The sequence below is a fragment of the Pipra filicauda genome, unplaced genomic scaffold (genome assembly GCF_003945595.2).
Source record: "Pipra filicauda isolate LSUMZ 115617 unplaced genomic scaffold, ASM394559v2 scaffold39_size4671491_pilon, whole genome shotgun sequence".
Taxonomy (NCBI): Eukaryota; Metazoa; Chordata; class Aves; order Passeriformes; family Pipridae; genus Pipra; species Pipra filicauda.
The window spans coordinates 1959795-1978564 of NW_024104531.1; the positions used below are offsets into that span (position 1 = coordinate 1959795).

At 34.8% G+C, this 18770-nt stretch overlaps 1 protein-coding gene across 1 annotated transcript in view; it reads left to right on the top strand.

Annotated features, from left to right (window-relative positions):
- Nucleotides 1–18770, top strand: part of DACH1 (dachshund family transcription factor 1) — a 379725-nt gene that overhangs the window by 135903 nt on the left and 225052 nt on the right. Inside the window, exon 2 of the mRNA XM_039385172.1 lies at nucleotides 14164–14279. Coding sequence (XP_039241106.1) covers nucleotides 14164–14279 — 116 coding nt within the window. The remainder of the gene's footprint in view (nucleotides 1–14163; nucleotides 14280–18770) is intronic.

The window sequence follows — 18770 nt, forward strand, 5'->3', positions numbered from 1 at the left end:
GTAAGCCTGTTGAAATAAGTATGTTTGCTTTTTCTTTAAAATAGAATCTCTCCAGTCAAGATTTTCTTCTTATTGTGATTATAAAATGAAGAAACATTTTAATGAAAAAGCATGATCTTTAATGTCGTCATATGTGTGTAACATTTACAGCAAGGTTCTAAACCACTTGTGATGTAACATTATGAAAGGGTTTAAATCTTAACATAAATGTGTTTGTTTCATATATAAGGGAAAAATAGAGAAAGAATAAAGGACTTATCATAGCATTAGTATGTTTTACATGAGAACTGGTGAAGAAAGCTAATTGTATAGCAATGAGTACTTCATGCAAAGAGGTAAATTGTGTAATGGGTGTAATATAGAATAAAATTTGATATCTGTACCATTATGAAGAAATTCTGCAAAGCAAATGGTTTCACAAACATTGTCCTAATGGAAAGATCTGCATGAAATTTGATGAATTCTGAAGGTTGTGACACAGGATAATTTTCAACAGTATGTTTTTATTTATAAAGGCTTTTATAGATAATTCCCATAAGACACTTTTTAGATAAGTGAAGCCATTTTTAGATTTGACTGTTACACAAGTCAAAGAGATAATGGCATTCAAGATAGTGCTGGTTCTGGAAACTAGCTTTCAGGGGTGAGTTTATGTTTGTTATTTTCCAGAGTCGCCTGCCTTTATTATTATTAACTATGATCTCATTAAGAAAAACAAATTTCACATATGCTAAGCTGGGCCAGGTTTAATGTGTATTTTAATTTAAGGTCTGTGGGGAATGTGCAGCTAATATTGTTGACTTAGTGTGTGTCAATAATGTTCCAAGATGGTGGTGCAAGGCATATGAGCTTAGGGTCTGTCTACCCAAAGAGGTTCACGAGATAGGTCTGTGGTCATTTGAAAGATTCATCTCACTGTACAATTGCAATTGACTGAACTGACATTTGAGTATTAACAATCATGTTGTGGAAAGGAAAAAAAAAAGAGAAATACTTCGTTGTTTGGCATACATGAAAGTTAAAAAACTTTATAGAGTGCAAATGAGTACTAAGTAAACTCTATTACCCTTTGTTTACCTTTAACTACACTTCTAAGGTTGGTATCCATTAGCAAATAACATCTGTTTTTTCGTTTGACTATGGTGCTCATTTTCTTTCTTAAATGATTGTGGTAATGTTGTGGTGCCCTGTTAATCAGCTACAGGGATTGCAGTCTGTCTGTATGCATACTGCACAAACAGATACACACATGTATATGTGTTTCCTATAGAATCATAGAATCATTTAGTTTGTAACCTAACATTGCCAAGTGCACCACTAAACCGTGTCCCTAAGTGTCCCAGCTACTTTCCTTTTTTATACCTCCAGGGATGGTGACTCAGCTTCCCTGGGCAGCCTGTTCTGTTGCTTGGTAACCCTTTTGGAGAAAACACTTTTCCTAATATCCATTCTAAACATCATCAGACTGATATTTAGACTACTGTAGTTCCTAGTATGAAGATATGATGATCAGCCTTGGAGATTGAGGTTCTGTCATGGTGGGGAAACTGGACATCTTTCACCATTTAGTACTTGGTAGAAGAGTCACGGAAGCTAGAGCTGAACTGTTTGCATACTGTGTGTTTCTCCACTTGAGTAGGGCAGTTTCACAGCCCAGTGGGAGAGAAGATGGCAATCAGTACTTACTAAAGATAATGAAATCTAAATTGATTCCTCCATTGCTTTAAGATGTTTTGGGATGAGAACACCTGTTGCCTTGGTGCAGACTCCTTGGTAGAGACTTCTGTGTGTGGAGAGTGTACTGCACTATATAGTCTATAGATACACATGTATGTATGCGATATATACACACATACAAGCAAACATATATTTCAAGAGAAGAGTTACTGTGGGAGAAAGAAAGCTCTTGCAAGGACTACATCCTCCTTTTCTCCAGGAGTCCAAAGCATGCTTTGTCATTTTTTTTTTTCTTAAGTCATTGAATAAATGAATAAAGTGTAACAGACGACGGCTTTACTCTTTCACATATTGCTTAAAAACATTAAAATTTTTATCTCTTTTAAGAGGTAGTATAATGAGAATATACTGAGAAATATAATGAGAAAGCATCGTTGCAAACATATTATACTTTGGCCACTTTATTCAGTTCTGTTAAAACAGAACTTATCTGTTATCCAAGTCAAGAAAATTTGGAGGAGGATAATTGATTGATACAAGGGGCTTCTAATTTTCCATTTTATTGCTGTACTCTCTTCTTCAAATATTGTTACATTTTTGGAAAAATTGCATGAGCTCACAGTCCAGTTAAAGAGCTTGAGTGTGCTTTTGTATTGGAGAGCTATAAAGTCATGAAGACATCACCCTGACCTTCAGCCAAGCATGTAACCAAGCATGTTGCTGGCCAGGATAATATCTAATTTGATTCCTATTCTGTAAAAGGAACAGTCTTCGGCTGTTTTGTTTTTATTTTTCCTTAAGAACTTGATCCATTATCACACAAACCCAGGTCTGCCAGAAGTATTTATAAATAACATAGAAAGCATATTTTTTGGTATCATTTTTTTAGTATCATCTTTAGTACTGGACAGAAGCTTGAAACTGCAAAAGCTAATACAAAGTCTCAAGCAAGCAGATAATATCTTAGGGAAAACTTTAACACTGATGAAAATATACCTCTTAGTTTGACCCATGACAACTTGATCAATGTTAACAATGTCTGACATTCAAAGATCATCAGCCAGAACAAACTCAGGAGAAAAAACCCCTTTGCATTAGTTTATTTGATGATTTTGGATGATTTTTAATTTCTAAGCCCTTAACTTGCATGTGACATAGCATTTTCAGAGCTTTTTCTGTGTGGAAAATGGAAAAGCAAATTGTTGTTGATAAGAAAACAGAACAGAAACTGAGGTGTACTTACTTTTTGAAGATAAGTCTTTCAGAAAAGTAGAAAATATGGAGAGTCAAAATATAGTTGTGAATTGGGACCTGCTTTAACTCTTGCCTAACTTGATTCTGGGCATAGAAATGTGTTTGTAATTATTGTGATCAATTTGTATTTCATTATCGTCTTAATGCTTAGTCGGGATTTGTTCTTGTTGCGCTATGAGTTATATGGACAGAGCCAAAAGAGAGTTCTGTGTGCACGTTATATATGGAGATGTTCCAGTCACAGAGTATGTTAAGCAGACATCGTATGGATGTCTATACTGGCCAGCTATACTATGCCCCAGGAGAGTGTACTGCAAGTCTTGGTGCCATTTTGCCCATCTTAGAAGTTGTATGCCTGCAGAAAATTCCCTCATATGAAATTTTGCTGTATGTGTCCTGTGCTGCTGAAGATGTCAGTTCCTAAAAGGAAGAATGAATTGAATTAAAGGTTTCTCAATGAGGAGTCATCATAAGGATACATTTACAAGCATTAGAATAACTTGATGAACTTGGTCTTTTCATCTTTGGGGGTTCTTTAATCTGGCTAAAGTGAGATGTTTTTGAGATGTTTGTCTTTTCAGACACAGTGCAACAGTAATATGACAATTTAAAAGTCTAATATCTTCATAATGTACTTTTAAGATGGGAAGTATAGGAACTAGAAGACCATGTGTAATTTTTCCAGTCACAAAGTGGCACAGGGCATATCCATATTTAAATAAACTTCTCAGTTAATGATTTATGCATTTCTATAAAATAGATCCTTCAGTATCTTCCTATGTAACTCTGCTGTATGAAGATTCACAAACGGAATTACCAGAATTACAATAATTTAAAAAAATCTTACCAGAAGTAGATACATTTGTCAGCTCTAAAAACATACTCCTTGTACTTCGTAACAGAAATGTCTGATTAACCTTTCAGTGTTTCCTTAGTATAATGCATTAGTAGCAGACTGTTATTTCTGATAGGGTGGACTTTACATAAGGTAGTTATGGGACAGCTTGGAGCACTGGCTGCATTTCAGGCCTGCAAATAATTTACCTACAAGCACTGACTAAGGGTTATGGCAATATGTTTCAAGATATCACTAGATTTGATTCTCTGTTGCTTGCAACGAGTGATATTTAAATGCATGAGTGATATTTAAATTGTTGAAAATCTAAGTGTCTTAGGTTGGATCACTCTCATATTTCCATTTGGACTTATAGTACTGTCTGTTTTCTTATGGTTCTACTTTTTTTAGGACTTGGGAGCCTAGGATTAGTATTCTGTATTATCCAAATTACTATAGTACTACTGCTTTGGAGGGAAAACTGTTCTACTGTTCATATGGTTATAGATGCTACTCTGCAAAGAAAATGAGATGTTGAATTTGAGTGATTGTTTCTGTTCCTTGCCATACACAAGGAAAATAAAATATAAGTTTATTTTACAATATTCCATGGTAGAGTATCATAGCCAAGCAAGACTACATCTAGACTTGCAGGGTTGGAACACTGTAACACACCTGGGATCTTGATTTCACGAACAGATTTTGGGGGACTGGGTACACAGCTCAGGGTTAGTTTTTTCCCCCTGGAGTATACTATAATTATATGTTCCCTTTGAGTTCATTTTTTGCTGCATTTTGGAAGTAAAGCACATCTAGAGTACACACAAGGATTTACTAATTGAAGGGTATCTACAAAGGTAAGATATCTTGTATCTCTTGGTCCACATAAGGTTTCAGTGATGAACATTGCGCTGGGTGTTGCACAAACCAGTTGCTGTACTGATAGCTGGTTACTGTCCCAAATATGAAGTCTGACAGAGATGAAACTAATGGTGTACATACTCCTTAACTTCCAGTTTAGGACTTGCTTACTGATACCAGAATAAAGTGCACTCAAAGAGTAGACCTATCTCACTCTGACTGTAACTGTCAGCTGCTCAAAACCTGTAATTTTTAATGCTCAGTACTCATCAGTAGATTAATACTCAGTTTGTATTTATACAAACACAGACTGCTTTATCTAAAGGTTTAAATTCTTGATTTTAATGGATACTGCATTGTTACCATCAATCTGTGTTACATCAGCTGAGCAGTTATAGCTGTACAGACCAGCAGAGAGTCTCTTCAGTATTTCATATCACTACTGTTACTCTCAAATGTACAATAAAAGTCACTTTCAATCTTTTATTTAGGCGGTTCCAGCAATTCTTTGGAAGAGTACGGTTAATGAGTGTGGGTTTTCAGAATTAAAAATAAGGTGAATAAAGGGCACTGAACATTAACCACAGTCTCTGGCAGAAGCTAGAATAAAATTTTTCATTTTGAGTATAAAGAGTTTTTTAAAGGGCAAAGGGTTTAAGATATAGGCAGCTTCATTAAAAAGGTGACAGTTCACTTGTTTCAGCATTTCATGCAAAGAATTGTGGCCAATTAAGTGATGAGTGCATTCAGACATTACAGTGGATACACTGATATGATGGAACTCCATTATCAACTGTTATGAATAAGAATACCATATTAATTAAAAATCTGCCAGGAGAACAAGAATATTTTCATGAAATACCTTAAATAGTACAATATTTTTTTCTTTCTTATTCGAGGTTAAATCATCATTGAAATGTTTATGTATCTTAAATTTAATACAGGCAGTAACAAACACTAGCTCTGTGACCCCTCAAGCAATGGTGGGCTTGAATCTTATGTAGATAATTTTTTCTTGTTGTGTTTCTATTCTTTTTTTAAAATGGACCTCAAAATGGCAGCTACTTCCCAGTAAGTCCTGATGCAAAACAAATCAGATGATATTTTTCTAAACAAGTTAAATAAAATTTTCTTAAACAAAGCTATTCACTTATGTATGTGTTCAAGAGTATGCTGTTATATGGCCTATTTTTGCTTTGAATCTAATTGGTTATTTGTACATGCAATTATCTGATTTATGTTCACAAATTTGTAATTACATGTGCAAGTTATATGCAGAGATGAATACAGATGGTTAGAAAACAAGCCTTGAAGCAGGACTGTTCATTCCAACTAAAGTTCATACATTTAAATCATTGTTTCAGGCCATATGCAGACTCTAACAGACATAACCACAACAGTGAAACTTGCTTTACATTAGGAATCATCTCAGCAACTTGAAGTAGAAACTTTTTGAAAAAAAAGAAAGCTTAAAATTCTTTTAGATTGTGTCATTATGTCAAGCCTGCCTTTCTGGCCTATTAGCTCCATGCTTGACATTTTTGTAATATATATAGTAGATGATGTTTTGAGGGGATGTTTTTAGAATTAAAATCCTAAGAAAAGATGAAAACAGTTGAGGAAAAAATAGGCTTTGCATCTGTTATAGTCTGAGGTTTCATGTGGGTGAATAACACTGTTAGAAGGAATCATTTAGCTTGCATATTTAAGTTTTGGGTGCGGTTTATGCTGTAAGGTTGAGTGAAACGGGAATGGCATCCGTTATAACTTGATAGAAAGAGGATTTGTGGGAAGCATGCACTTTGTATCACTACTTTTTCCACATTTTTTTTAATTTTGTTTTTTTTGGTACTTGCAGGAATTATTCCGAAGAGGCAGCAATGTAAATAGAGGAAGTAAATATGATTCTTCAAGGTTTTCTTGTTGATATTGTCAGTATTCCTAAATAACTTTCTTTAGGATCTCCAGTGCTGTGATTTCTGAGTACTCTTTCTGAAGCAAGATTTATATAATGAAAAAAATATATCAATATGGTTTGAATCTATGCATGATTTCCATTTAGTAATTGCATTTGATTTTTTCGTTCAGACTTATTTTTGACTCTAGCATGTATGGCTGTCATCATCAGAGGCTTGTGTTTCACAGTTATTACATAATCATGAAAGCCAACATACTTAAATGTCTTAAGAAGTTTCAGGCAGATCTAGTGTTTCAGCTAATCAGATGAAGCGGTGAACTTTTTAGCTTAATTTACTTCTGACATCATAATTCTGCCACCCAACAGAATTAGCTTAATTTCTTGTCTGTTTTTCCCTTTCCAATAGATGACTTACAGATTTCAATTTCATTAGGAGAACAGGCACATGTCAGTACTACTTTGAACTTATGTACCATCACAGCTGTGTTCAAATCTGGTACTGTAACTTACTCCAGTAACAGATTTCTTAATGGTTTAATTCCTTTCTTGACCTTTAGATCATTCATATACTCAAGTAGTATGGTCAGTCAAGGAGAAGCTTTTTCTTACATTCTTTCATTGTGTTTGTAGTGGGACTTCAACCATCAAGGGAGAGATGGCAGGTGTTGCTGTAATTTATATTTTATGTGTTCCTCCACTCTTGTACTTTGTATCTTGTACTCTTGTATCAAGAATATTACTAATCTGACTGAAAAGAAGAGTGATTTGAGCTGCAGTGCTGAAGAAGATGGAAATGACATGCTGTTTACATGACAGATCTGTTAGGAAAAAAAATAATTCAACAAGGTCTTCTCTACCTCACAAAAAGCTTAGTATCCTTAGTACTAACCAGTGCTCATGCATTACTGCAGTAAATGACTTTGCAATGGGATATGAAGTGAAATATATTTTCTTCCATTTATTTTTCATACACAGATAAACTGGTACTGCATTTCTGACCAAATATCCACTTTTGGCCATTTTGGTTCAAAAATAGCAGTAAAGTGTTCTGTTACTGAAATGCAGTAATAGTTTATCAGCATGCTTTCTCCACCACTCACTGCTGTAACATAGCCTAATTCTTTTGCAGATCATTCTTTCACTTCTTTATGAAGATTTTGAAACACATCTTTGTATTTATTTTTATCAACATTATTTGCCATCTTAGTAACTCCTAATATGAGTTCAGCACTAATTATTGCGTGAGAACATTTTCTGTTTAACTGTGAGAAGAAAAATAAATGTAAGGTAATTGCATTGAAAATTTTATTGTTTTACAAGACTGCTGCAAGTAGAAAGGACATGGTGTGATTTCTAATGCTTGTTTTACTAACTGCCAAAATAGATGTATGCCCAGTCTCAGAATTGCATTCTTTTGCTTTGGTCTTGAGTGGGAGTAGAAGGGGAAAACCTAAAATAGTAAAGTATAAGGTTTGGATCGATGTACTTTGTCATTTTTTTGCCTTTAAAATGCTAGTTCAGTGCATTAGAAATATTTATGAAGGTTACCTTGGCAAGCGTTTTCCAAGCAAAGGAATTAAATTACACAAAAGGTTTAGTCAGTCTTCCTAGACCGTATTTTTCAGAACTGACACGCCCTTGGCTCAGGTCTTATTAGTGTGAAGGCTGCACGTGTGATGAGGAGAGCTGCATAGAAACTACCCAAAACACAGAAGTACCTCGTGGGAAGAGTTTGCTCTCTTTGGTGACACAGAGAGTTGTCACAGAGTATCCCTGTCTTTGCAATAAATCAGCAAATGGTCTCTGGCTGTGACATCCTCATCCCTTTTGCAGTGTCCATTGTCTGGCAAGCACATAATAAGCACTTCCAGTGGTCAAAAGTTCTGTATCAGGCTTTGAAGCAGTGAGGGGAGGTAGAACAATGGAGAAATAAAGCCTAGATTTTCAGAATATACTAAATGAGATGCAAAAATGGTGATGTAGCTAAAATTTGTATTGATATTCAAAGCTGTTCTAAGCAGTTCTATGAACATAAAGAATACATTAAATAAATACACCAAATGCTTGTTATGGATTTGCTGTGTATCACCTCTGGAATGTGACTCTCCCTCACACCCTCCAGTATTACTGATTATAAAACTGCCTGGCCAGTGGCAACTTCACTGCGTCATATTTGCCCAGTTACAGATGAGGACAATATTTCTGTGCAATAAACTTGCGTACAGAGAAGATTAAAAATAAAACTGTAAATATAGAAAACTGGCCCTGTAGTTAATTAATTTTGGCTAGAAAGTTGGTTTGCCTTATTACAGCTGGTCAGACTTGCAGTTTTCTTTAGGGATACTTCATGTGTTAAATAAAGATAATTTTAAAGAGTGAAACTTTGTTCATGTAGTGTTAATATTGCACAATTATCCCTCAGTCAGGATTTCAGAAAGATAAAGCATTATCTCGACTTCATTGAACACTCTTTTGTAGTATATGTTTTGCCATGCAATTAGTGATCTATAAAATGCTAATAACATGCTCTGAGAGGTATAAACTTCTCATGAAGACTTTCACCTGTTTTGGAACCAATACCTTCCTTGGTGCTCAAAACTCCTAGCAGAAATCAGTGGGAGGTCTGCATATCTAAGGCTTTCAAGGATGAGACCTGTAAATTTTAAAGTCACGTCTGTCTTCTGGCAGATAGTGAAAAGAGCTGAATGCAGTCTGGTTACTTTTAAAGCCAGCAGATAAGCCCATACCTATGCTCCCTTTGTTGTCTTTCTGTGTGATTGTGCAGGACAGATTTTCTGTTGATTAAGTCTTCTTTTAATTGTTTTGCACTATCAAAGTGATTTCTAAGAGTGAATTCGTACTTGATAATGCAATTGGAATTATATAAAACTTTAAAAATATTATCAAAGCACAGCAGTTTAACTGATAAGAAACACTGGTTCTTCCATTTTTTTATTCTTTAATTCAGCCATCTGTTGTTGTCTAGATGTGGTAACATAGGAAGGATATAAGACTAATATATGTTGATCAAAAGACAAAAAAACCCCATATTTTGTGACAATATACTGTCAGTTGCTTCTCATCTTTTGTGCTGTCCATGCTGCCAGTCACAGTGCAGTAGACATATACACCCCTGTCCTTCCAAGATGAAAATGCCACAGCCATAATATTCCTTGATGTATTTGTGAAATTGAAGGGATGAAATACAAATCTGGCAAAAAATGTTGGATTTATTTTCAGGCCTTCTGGAAAGTGTTCTGGATATCTAATTAGCTGATGTTAATGAAGAAAATATCTGAGACTTTTGAGATTTACCAGTCTGTACCTTCAGTTCCCCATGCACATAATGGTGTATTGTAATTGTAAATCGTGATAATTGTCTACAAAAATAAAACTCAATTGTCTGTGGGAATGTATTCTAAGACTTCAAAAAAGTCTGAAATTTTTGACACAAACTTACAGAACCATATAGAAGGCAGATGGCTTTTCATGGAACTAAATACATTTAGGTGCTTCACTTTAAAAATAACTACTAATTTAGTAATATGTTATCCTGTAGAAAGCTTTCATTTTCTTCTTCAACATATATGAAAACTTAGGTTTTAGAGAGGAAAATATCTAACTTACTCATATTTCTAAAAACAGAGTGACAGTGTATCTATTGGATATCTTACCTAATGGGTAAGCAAGGAACTGTTAACTTCCCTATGACTTCTCTCCATGTCTTTAATGGTCTTAAATGGTTAGTCATTGTGGCTTCCTTGAATCCTTGTTGAAATTGTCTAATTTCTGCTTTCTCTAGTTACTCTTCAAAGAATGAAACAGTAATCAGGAAGACCAGCTATGACTTCCAGATGTAGGGCTGTTTCTTCTAGCATCTACTTGTAGAGTCCCAAAAGACTCTTTGACTTTTCTGTGCTATGACCTTAGGTATTCATAAGACTTGTGTTGGCTTTGGGGGTTTTCACATTTCAGACTGTTTATTGTAGCTCTAAAAAATCCAGACTTTAGACATCTTCAAAATCAAAATAGGTCATTTTTGAGTAGTTTACCCACTGAGATAATTAGCATTTATGTAAGAAGTCAAATGTGCCTTCAGAAGAACCAGTGTTGTTCTTCCAATAATTTTATTCAGATAAAAGACAAAATCTTACAGTATCTTTTTTATCTCTATAAAAGCTTATATGCAAAATCTAAATTTGAGTAAAAGAGTATTATCATCTCTCTCAGTTTTTAAATGATGATTTTTGTATCTCAGGGTCATCAACTAGAAGAATAACTTACTTTGCTCTGGCATTTAAATAGATCTTCCACATAATGAATGAAATCATACCTATTTAAATTATATTTTGTTTTCGTACTGAAGACAAATCTACTGATTTTGATACAATATAGGAATATGAGTATTTTGAAGCAGGCTTTTATCTTGGAAAGAAAACAAACTTTTCCTAATCTAAAAATAAGTAGGTCTTTACTATACACAAGTTTATGAAAAATACCAACAAAATGATTCATTAAGCTGTTTTTACCATCCTGTTTACGATAGTTAAAATAAGTTGCTATGCTTTTGATGTTTTTTTTTAAAGAGTTTATTGTATAGCTATAAAAATTATAATGAACTACAAAACAACATGCGAGTTTTCAATTCAAATCAGTTATTATTTTTTAAAGTAATTTTTCATGTCATTTTCCCCACAACTTTGGTAATGATTCATATGAAATTCTTGCAATTCTTATGGTTTGAAAATAAATCTTATAAAATGGCAGTATTGCAAGTTAGTAGTTTGGTTAATGAAAGAAATGCATAATATAAATAGTAAAGTCAAGTATTGTGATTTAATCAATTATTGATGACAGTTAGATTTATTAATTTTACTTCTGTATTGCATAGTCTACCGTGACTGTAAATCAGATCTTCTAGGCCTTAAGAAATGATTCTTAATGTGTCTTACTGTGTTTTTCTGCCTTGTCATAAGGATCAAACATTTCTTAAATAGTTAAAGGCTTTTTTATAGTAGACTGGAGTTAGTGTCACTTTAAAATTGTATCAGGATTAAAGAGGCAGAAGTTTCATTTAAATGGAATCATAGAGCATCCTGAGTTGGAAGGGCCCCACAAGGATCATGGAGTTCAACTCCTGGCCCTGTACAGGACTATCCCCAAGAGTCACACCCTGTGCCTGGGAGTGTTGTCCTGATGCTTCTTTAGCTCTGTCAGGCTTGGTGCTGTGACCACTTCCCTGGGAAGCCTGTTCTAGTGCCCAACCATCCACTAAGTGAAACATTGTAACTAGGATTGGAATTGGGAGTTTAGGACTTTATGAAAACACTTATTTGGTAAAGTTTGGGATAAGTAATGGAATAGAGTTGGGTTACTGGGCTCATTTATGGATTTGAGTGTGTCAGCCCTTTTGTATAGACTAGCACGATTAACTTGATTGAAGAAGGTGACCAAAGGAAGAGTTCTGCCTTGGATATTTCAGTATCAGTCCCGTATAATTTGCTGCCGACCTTTATTTACGGATTTGGTCCATGACTATCTTCTCTTGGGCTTTGAAGAGGGGTGGTTTTATTCCTCAAAATCAAAGACAAAAGCATTCAGGCTTCACCATGGCTATACTTGGGAGAGTCTTTGCAGGTGTGAACTTTTTTTTTAAAGATCCAGAAGTTATTGGTGCATAGTGCTTTGTGCCATGGCACCCTGCTTGTGTTTTGTTATGTTGTTGTCAGACCCTTCAATACTCATATCACTGCAGTGATTTGAGAAAAGTACTTCACCATAGGTACTTAAATTAAACCATCAAAGTTTTTTTACGTAGTGGCATGTTTTGATGGGTGAATATATTAGAAACATTCCATTTAAATCAGATAATTTTTGTCTATAATTTTTTTTCTTTCACTTTTATGTGTACTCATGGCATGTTTATTTTTATTGCAAATCACAAATGAAATTTCAAAGAGTAACAGAAGATAATTTGGTTTTGTGAGCTGGAATAAGACAACATTCTCTTTCTACAACTGTCTTTCTTGTACTTTTGAACATATGATAATTTTGTTTGTATTAAAGAAAATCAAAAATCCCAAACCAATCAAAGAAATTACCAAGCTTATAATTTTAATAATGACCTCAGCTCAGGACATTAAGTAGGGAATTAATGATCAGTTAAGGTTAATGACTCAATGCCTTGAGTCATTAAACTTCAAGAAAATGCTCTGTACTTTGATTGGTTTTGGTTTATTAAAGTTAGGTTGTAGAAGGTGAAAAAAAAAAAAGAAGGTATTTCTGAACACAAGTGGAACAAATACGAACAGAAAACAGAGGTATTTCATTATCTGCCTCATTCTGCAGTCCCAGCATAACTAAAAATGCCGTTATCCTTAATTAGAGTTTTGTTAGTGTGAAGACCTAAGGAGCAAAACCTTTCATACCCACCTTTCTTTTCTTTACTGCTTTGAAACAAATGAAGAACTTCAAATGTTTGGCAGAACATAGGTTAACACTGCAGTTTTAGAATGGCACATCACCTTATTCTGTGAAATTATTCCACAATGTCCCCTAAATAAGCAGTTACAGGATATTGCAGTAGTACTACACTATGATCTGTACATAAGAATACGAGCCTTTGGATATGCATTGTATGTAGCAGGTACATATTTGCATGTAAGTGGGTAATAAGTATTTTCATTGTAATCTGTATCTAATTTGTATGCTTCTTATGCAGTCCAGGAGATGGAAAGTTGTGCATGTGAGCATTTAACAACAAGGAGTGCTTAAACCTGAAGCCCTTTATTTTTCCATACTGGAAATATAAGCAGATGTAAGCTGCTATGATGGCGGTTGCTCAACAATATCTTTTAAAATAATTCCGAGTCCTTTCTGACATAAAGTAGTATATTTAAAGTAAGGTGTCTTAGTGAGATTTTCACTTTAAATAGAATAAGGGTTAAATGATAACTTGACTTATCTTTTAAATGACAAAAAATAAAGAAATTGCAAGACCTTTTCACACATTAGTTATGTATTGTCATTTATCATCTAGATATCAGGCTAGCAGTGCGAAGTAATAAAACATATCATCGAAAAATGTGCTATAGGTCTGAATCACTCTTTCATTCCACCTCCCAGCTAACTGTAGTATTAAATCAAACAAGCAGAACATTTCCTTAGGCAGCCATTGCCTTTTAATTTCCTGAAGAACCTTAAAATATCATTCATTACAAGTACTACACATATTTGGTTTTTAAAAGTCTCATAAATCAATAGCAGGCTGACTGTAATAATTATTACAAGTTAGTGCATAATTTTCGTGCTGAAGGCTGCATGCAGAACTTTAGCATATGCAAACGAGGCAATTCAAACTGTGTATAGATATTAATATGAAGAAGCAGGTAACGAGGTGCAGGCTATGAATTATGCATCAAGAGCGGCTGATCTTCAATGAGGAAAATGAATTCAGCATGTAATCTAATTAGTGATGGAAGTCTATTACATCTAACTGCAAAAGCAACCGTCCTTGAAACAAATTTATTTACAGTCCATGTTACCACTTGAAACAACTTTGAAATGATGTGTAAGACAACAGCTTAATTGTAAAAATTTTTTTGTTTGTTTGTTTCAGTTCTAGACCTGGAAGGCCTCCTAAGAGGACTCAAAGTGTCACCTCCCCAGAGAATTCTCATATCATGCCACATTCTGTCCCAGGCCTAATGTCTCCTGGAATCATCCCGCCAACAGGTAGGATCATTGTTTCTACATCTTCACACGGGCAATTGTTTGAATTCATGCCTTATATTCACTTGTTAATAGATTAACAGTTTAGGAAACCAGCACCCGAATATCACATAAGAGTTCCCCTAATGTCACATTATTGCTACATAAACATGTTGTACGTAATGGAAGTTGTGGCAGCTCGGTACTTTAAAATACAAAGAACTGAACAAATAATAATCCATTATAATTTTTTCCCCGTTTTTTTTCTTTATAAACGAAAACCTTTCAAAGCATGAATTACCTATCATTAGACAATAATCTCCCTATTCATTTTTGATAATTCAGATATCTTCTGGTTTCTTTTGCTGCTTTGCTTCATTAGCTAATGTCATCATGAATATAGTTGCCTGAAGAAAGCGAGTTAGTTAAAATAACTCCATGCTGCACACACGTCTTTCTTAATTTTTCATCCTGAAGTTCTATTTTTGATATGTCTCCTGAGGCCTCATACTAACCTAAAGTCCTGTAACAATCTGTTTCTCAAACTGTATTTTCTTTTGAAAGTTACTGTAACATCTCCTAGAGGAGACTTGCTCTTCCACATGGCTAAAGTAAGAAAGGCTATGTTGCAGGGAGGAGATGAGCAGTCACCTGAAGATGGAGGCACCCAACATTCAAGCTGTTGGTGGTGCTGCAGTCTCTCTCTTCATGTTACAGATCAGTTAAACTCTGGCAGTTGCTTCAGCAAAGCTTCCACTTCTTTCCCAGTTGCTTCCTGCTGATTTGCATGACTCAGTCTCTAGCACTGGTTTTCTCTAAGACAAAGGAAAGATAATTAACCAGACAGATCCAAATAGAGAGGAGGATTACTTGATCTTGGGGACTGGATAGATGGGTGGATGTTTGAGTATATGCCCATGTTCACATGTCTGTTTAAGTATGAGCACGATACTTGGCATGGTTTTGGCCATAGATGACTAACATTCTCAAAAAGAAAAGGCAATTCAGAAACACCACATACCAGAAACTGTTGGCAATTTAGATTTAAATGCTTTGTCTGGAGGAAGGAGGAAAGTGAAGAAAGTTTAGCTCAGTGGACAAAAGTGGGTCTGTGCCTCCTAGCCTTAGGTTCAAGAGCTGCTTTACATGGTGAGATAGACACATTGCCAGAAATATTTTATTAGAAATTTACAGTTTTTTAAAAGACTAAAGATTAAGAGGAGTGATGAAGTCAGATAACAAAGATTGGTAGGAGATAGGTATAAAATAAGGAGAGGGAAGGAAGGACAAGACTGAGAATGTAGGCAGCCATGGGAAAGTATCAGGCAAGCAGGACTCACAGTAGTAGTCTGGGCAGCTGTGACCAAAAAAAAGAATCATGATTAAAATACTTTACATGATAGAACTTATAGGATAAAATCTAGTACAGGAAATAGAGATGGTGCAGAGTAAATGCAACATGACAATAATAGATGGGTTCTATGTGGAGAAAGAATGAAAGTTTTTGTAGGGCAGAAGACTTCCTGTTTATGAAGGAGAGATCAAAAATTTTAGAAGCAAAGAGAAATTATTTGGGGAAAGTAAGGCAGGAAAATATCAAAGAAAGAAATGAATCCGAAAAGTAGAAAGGAGATGAAAGAAGTCAGAGACAAATATGCAGGCCAAAAAGAGGGAGACAGGAAAAGAAACCTTGTCAACAGTATCATTTGGAGTTTTGTGTTACAGTTAATATCTAAGAGCAGATCTCCTCTTGACTTTTTATTCTAAGAAAGCAGTTTAAAACCACAACTAAGCCTAAAGTATCCAATTCCTCTCTAGTCCTTTAAAGCTGGTCATAACAAGTTAACGATAAAAATATATGGTACTAAAAACACAGATCCAATTTCTTAGAGTATCAGCCCAGAAAAACAGATGGAGATCTTTTTAAATTATGATTAAAAAAACCCAGGAGAAAATAATTCAAAATTAAAGAAAATAGGCGTATATAAAATTATCATTCATCAAACCCTTTTAGGATGCTAATGCTTTGTGAGTCTCTTGCAAAAGAGGAAAGGTTTAAATGCAGTTGCTATTAAGTTTGATCTGTTTTCACATTACATGGCTTACCACAACAGAAGGGGTGGTATGATTTTTTTCCCATTGTGGTGGTGTTGAGTCTCAAACAGCACAAAAAATGCAAACAATAACACTGATAGAAGCAAACTCTGGGGTCTAGTGTTCCATGGGGTATGCAAAGGTTCAGCAAAGGTAAGGAGCATCATGACAGCAGTGCTACATGACAGTCATTCCAGCATGCTACAGACAGGCAAGTCTAAAAATAGACTTAGAATCTGATCTTGTGAGTTCAAAGCAATGAACATTTGTACATTTACGTAGTAAATAAGTACCAAGACTACTGTCAGAGCCCTGCCAAGAAAAAACTGCTATAACTGCAATAGATGGCATAGATACCATTGTTATGTGCTACCACATGAGTTGATACGGGAAAATTCTTGCTGCTTGTGAACATTTTGCAACATATTTTTGCTGTATATTCATAAAACCACAGTATAGTTGAGACTGTCAGGCACCAGTGGAGGCCACTTAGTCCAGCCTCCCCTAGTCGAAATAAGATCACACAGAACAGGTTGTTCAGGGCTGTTGTTCACTTGAGATTCTTTGAGTATCTTTGAGGATAGAGATGTCTCTTTGCAATTTGTTCCAATGTTTGACTACTCTTAAAATAATGTTGGAGTGTTTTTACTTTTCAGTGGAATTTCCTGTGTTCCAATTTGTGTTTGTTGGGCAACACTGAGAAGAGTCTGACTCCATCTTCTTTACTGTGTCCTCATCAGGTTTTCATACACATTAGTAAGATGGCCCCAAGTCTTTTCCAGGCTGAACAGTCCCAGCTCTCTCAGCCTCTCATGATATGTCAGGTGTTCCAATCCAATAATCATCATCTTTATGGCCTTAAAGATGATTCTTTGTTTGAGAAGTTTGAATTTCCTGTTAGGATCCAGCTCTAAGCAGAAAAATATAAAACTAGCAGATTGTTAAGTACTTCCTCCCCCTTCTCTCTGTCTCTTTTTTTTGGTAACAACTTCTTCTTTTTAAGCTTTATGATTGATTTAATAATCTGAGTATAATAACTAAGTTTCCTTCCTGCCTACAAAAAAGTATAAGTGATCACACAAATAATTATGTGCTATTTAATGCTCTTTAAGTAAAGAGACCTGCAATTATTAAGTATATCTAGGATACACAATGCTATGATTTAATGCATTTTACTTGAAAATTTTCCTTTTTCTGAAATGTGCTGCATAGTACAGAAGTGTACATTTAAAGGTGGAAATCTTGGTTCCTAAAGGGTCTGGTTCTGCATGCATTGTTTATGTATGCAAATATTATTGATATAAAACTGTATTTTGGGATTTCTCATGATATTTCAGGACTGTATATTTTTGTAGGAGGCCAAGTTAAGGAACTCTTGAAAATATAGTATACCACTGGCCCAATCTGAAAACACATGCAAAGGACATTGAATCATCACTTAGAATGGATTTACTTTAAAGACGTATTTGGGAACTAAGCTGAGATTTACAGATAATATTCAGAAGGAAAATAAAAAAAACAAAAAGAAATAATATTCCCCATTTTTTTAAGGGAGCATAAATTGAAGAAGTGAGGATCACCTCTTCGTTGATAGTCTGTCCATTTTATTACAAGATTCATAAATATTATCCACAGTTGCTGATCTATCCTGTCTTTCATTAGGGTCAATTTACGGAAAGCTCCCAAATTTATAGAAGACTGGTCGCCTCACAAAAGGTGTTCTGATGTTTATTAAAATAAATTTAGGACCTTTGAAGGTGTGACAAAATGAGAAATGTGTAATAACAGCAGATGAAGAGCTTCATGAATTGTCCAGAGAATTAAAATCTGCCTACGTTACAAATGATGTAGCCAAAAGAAAGAATTTGGTGTAGGTTCAGACAGGTGTACTGACATTTCGGGCTTATCTAGATAACATCTTGAAATCCTTCCAAAACTAGGTGGCTCATCATAGTTGACTTTGATCTGCATATCTCTCTGTACTGCAGATCTTTCTTGGCTAATGTACTTCAAAAGTTGTCTAAAGTTGAAACAGTAGATAATTGTAATTAATTGTGATTAATCAGAAAAGCAGTGCTGTAATTTTTGAGTAAAGTGTATGATATACATTGTGCTCTGTATTTTTATGTCTGTAGTAGCTATGTACCATATAAAATGATATTTCAATTATTTTTCATATAAACTTGGAAAAGCAATTCTCAGTTTTCAATTTTGGGTTTTTTTTGGTAATTATTCTTCAGTATCTTAGGTTTTGAAGCTGCTTTTAAAGCTCCTAACAATTCTACAACTTGGACTACTGAGTCTGTAATCTACAGGTGATGAAACAAGTAACTACAATATCTGTTACTTATTTCAGGAGCTGCATCTTTAAAGATAAAATGAGAACAAGAAGTACTTTTGGAAATCACTGACGTAGCGCAT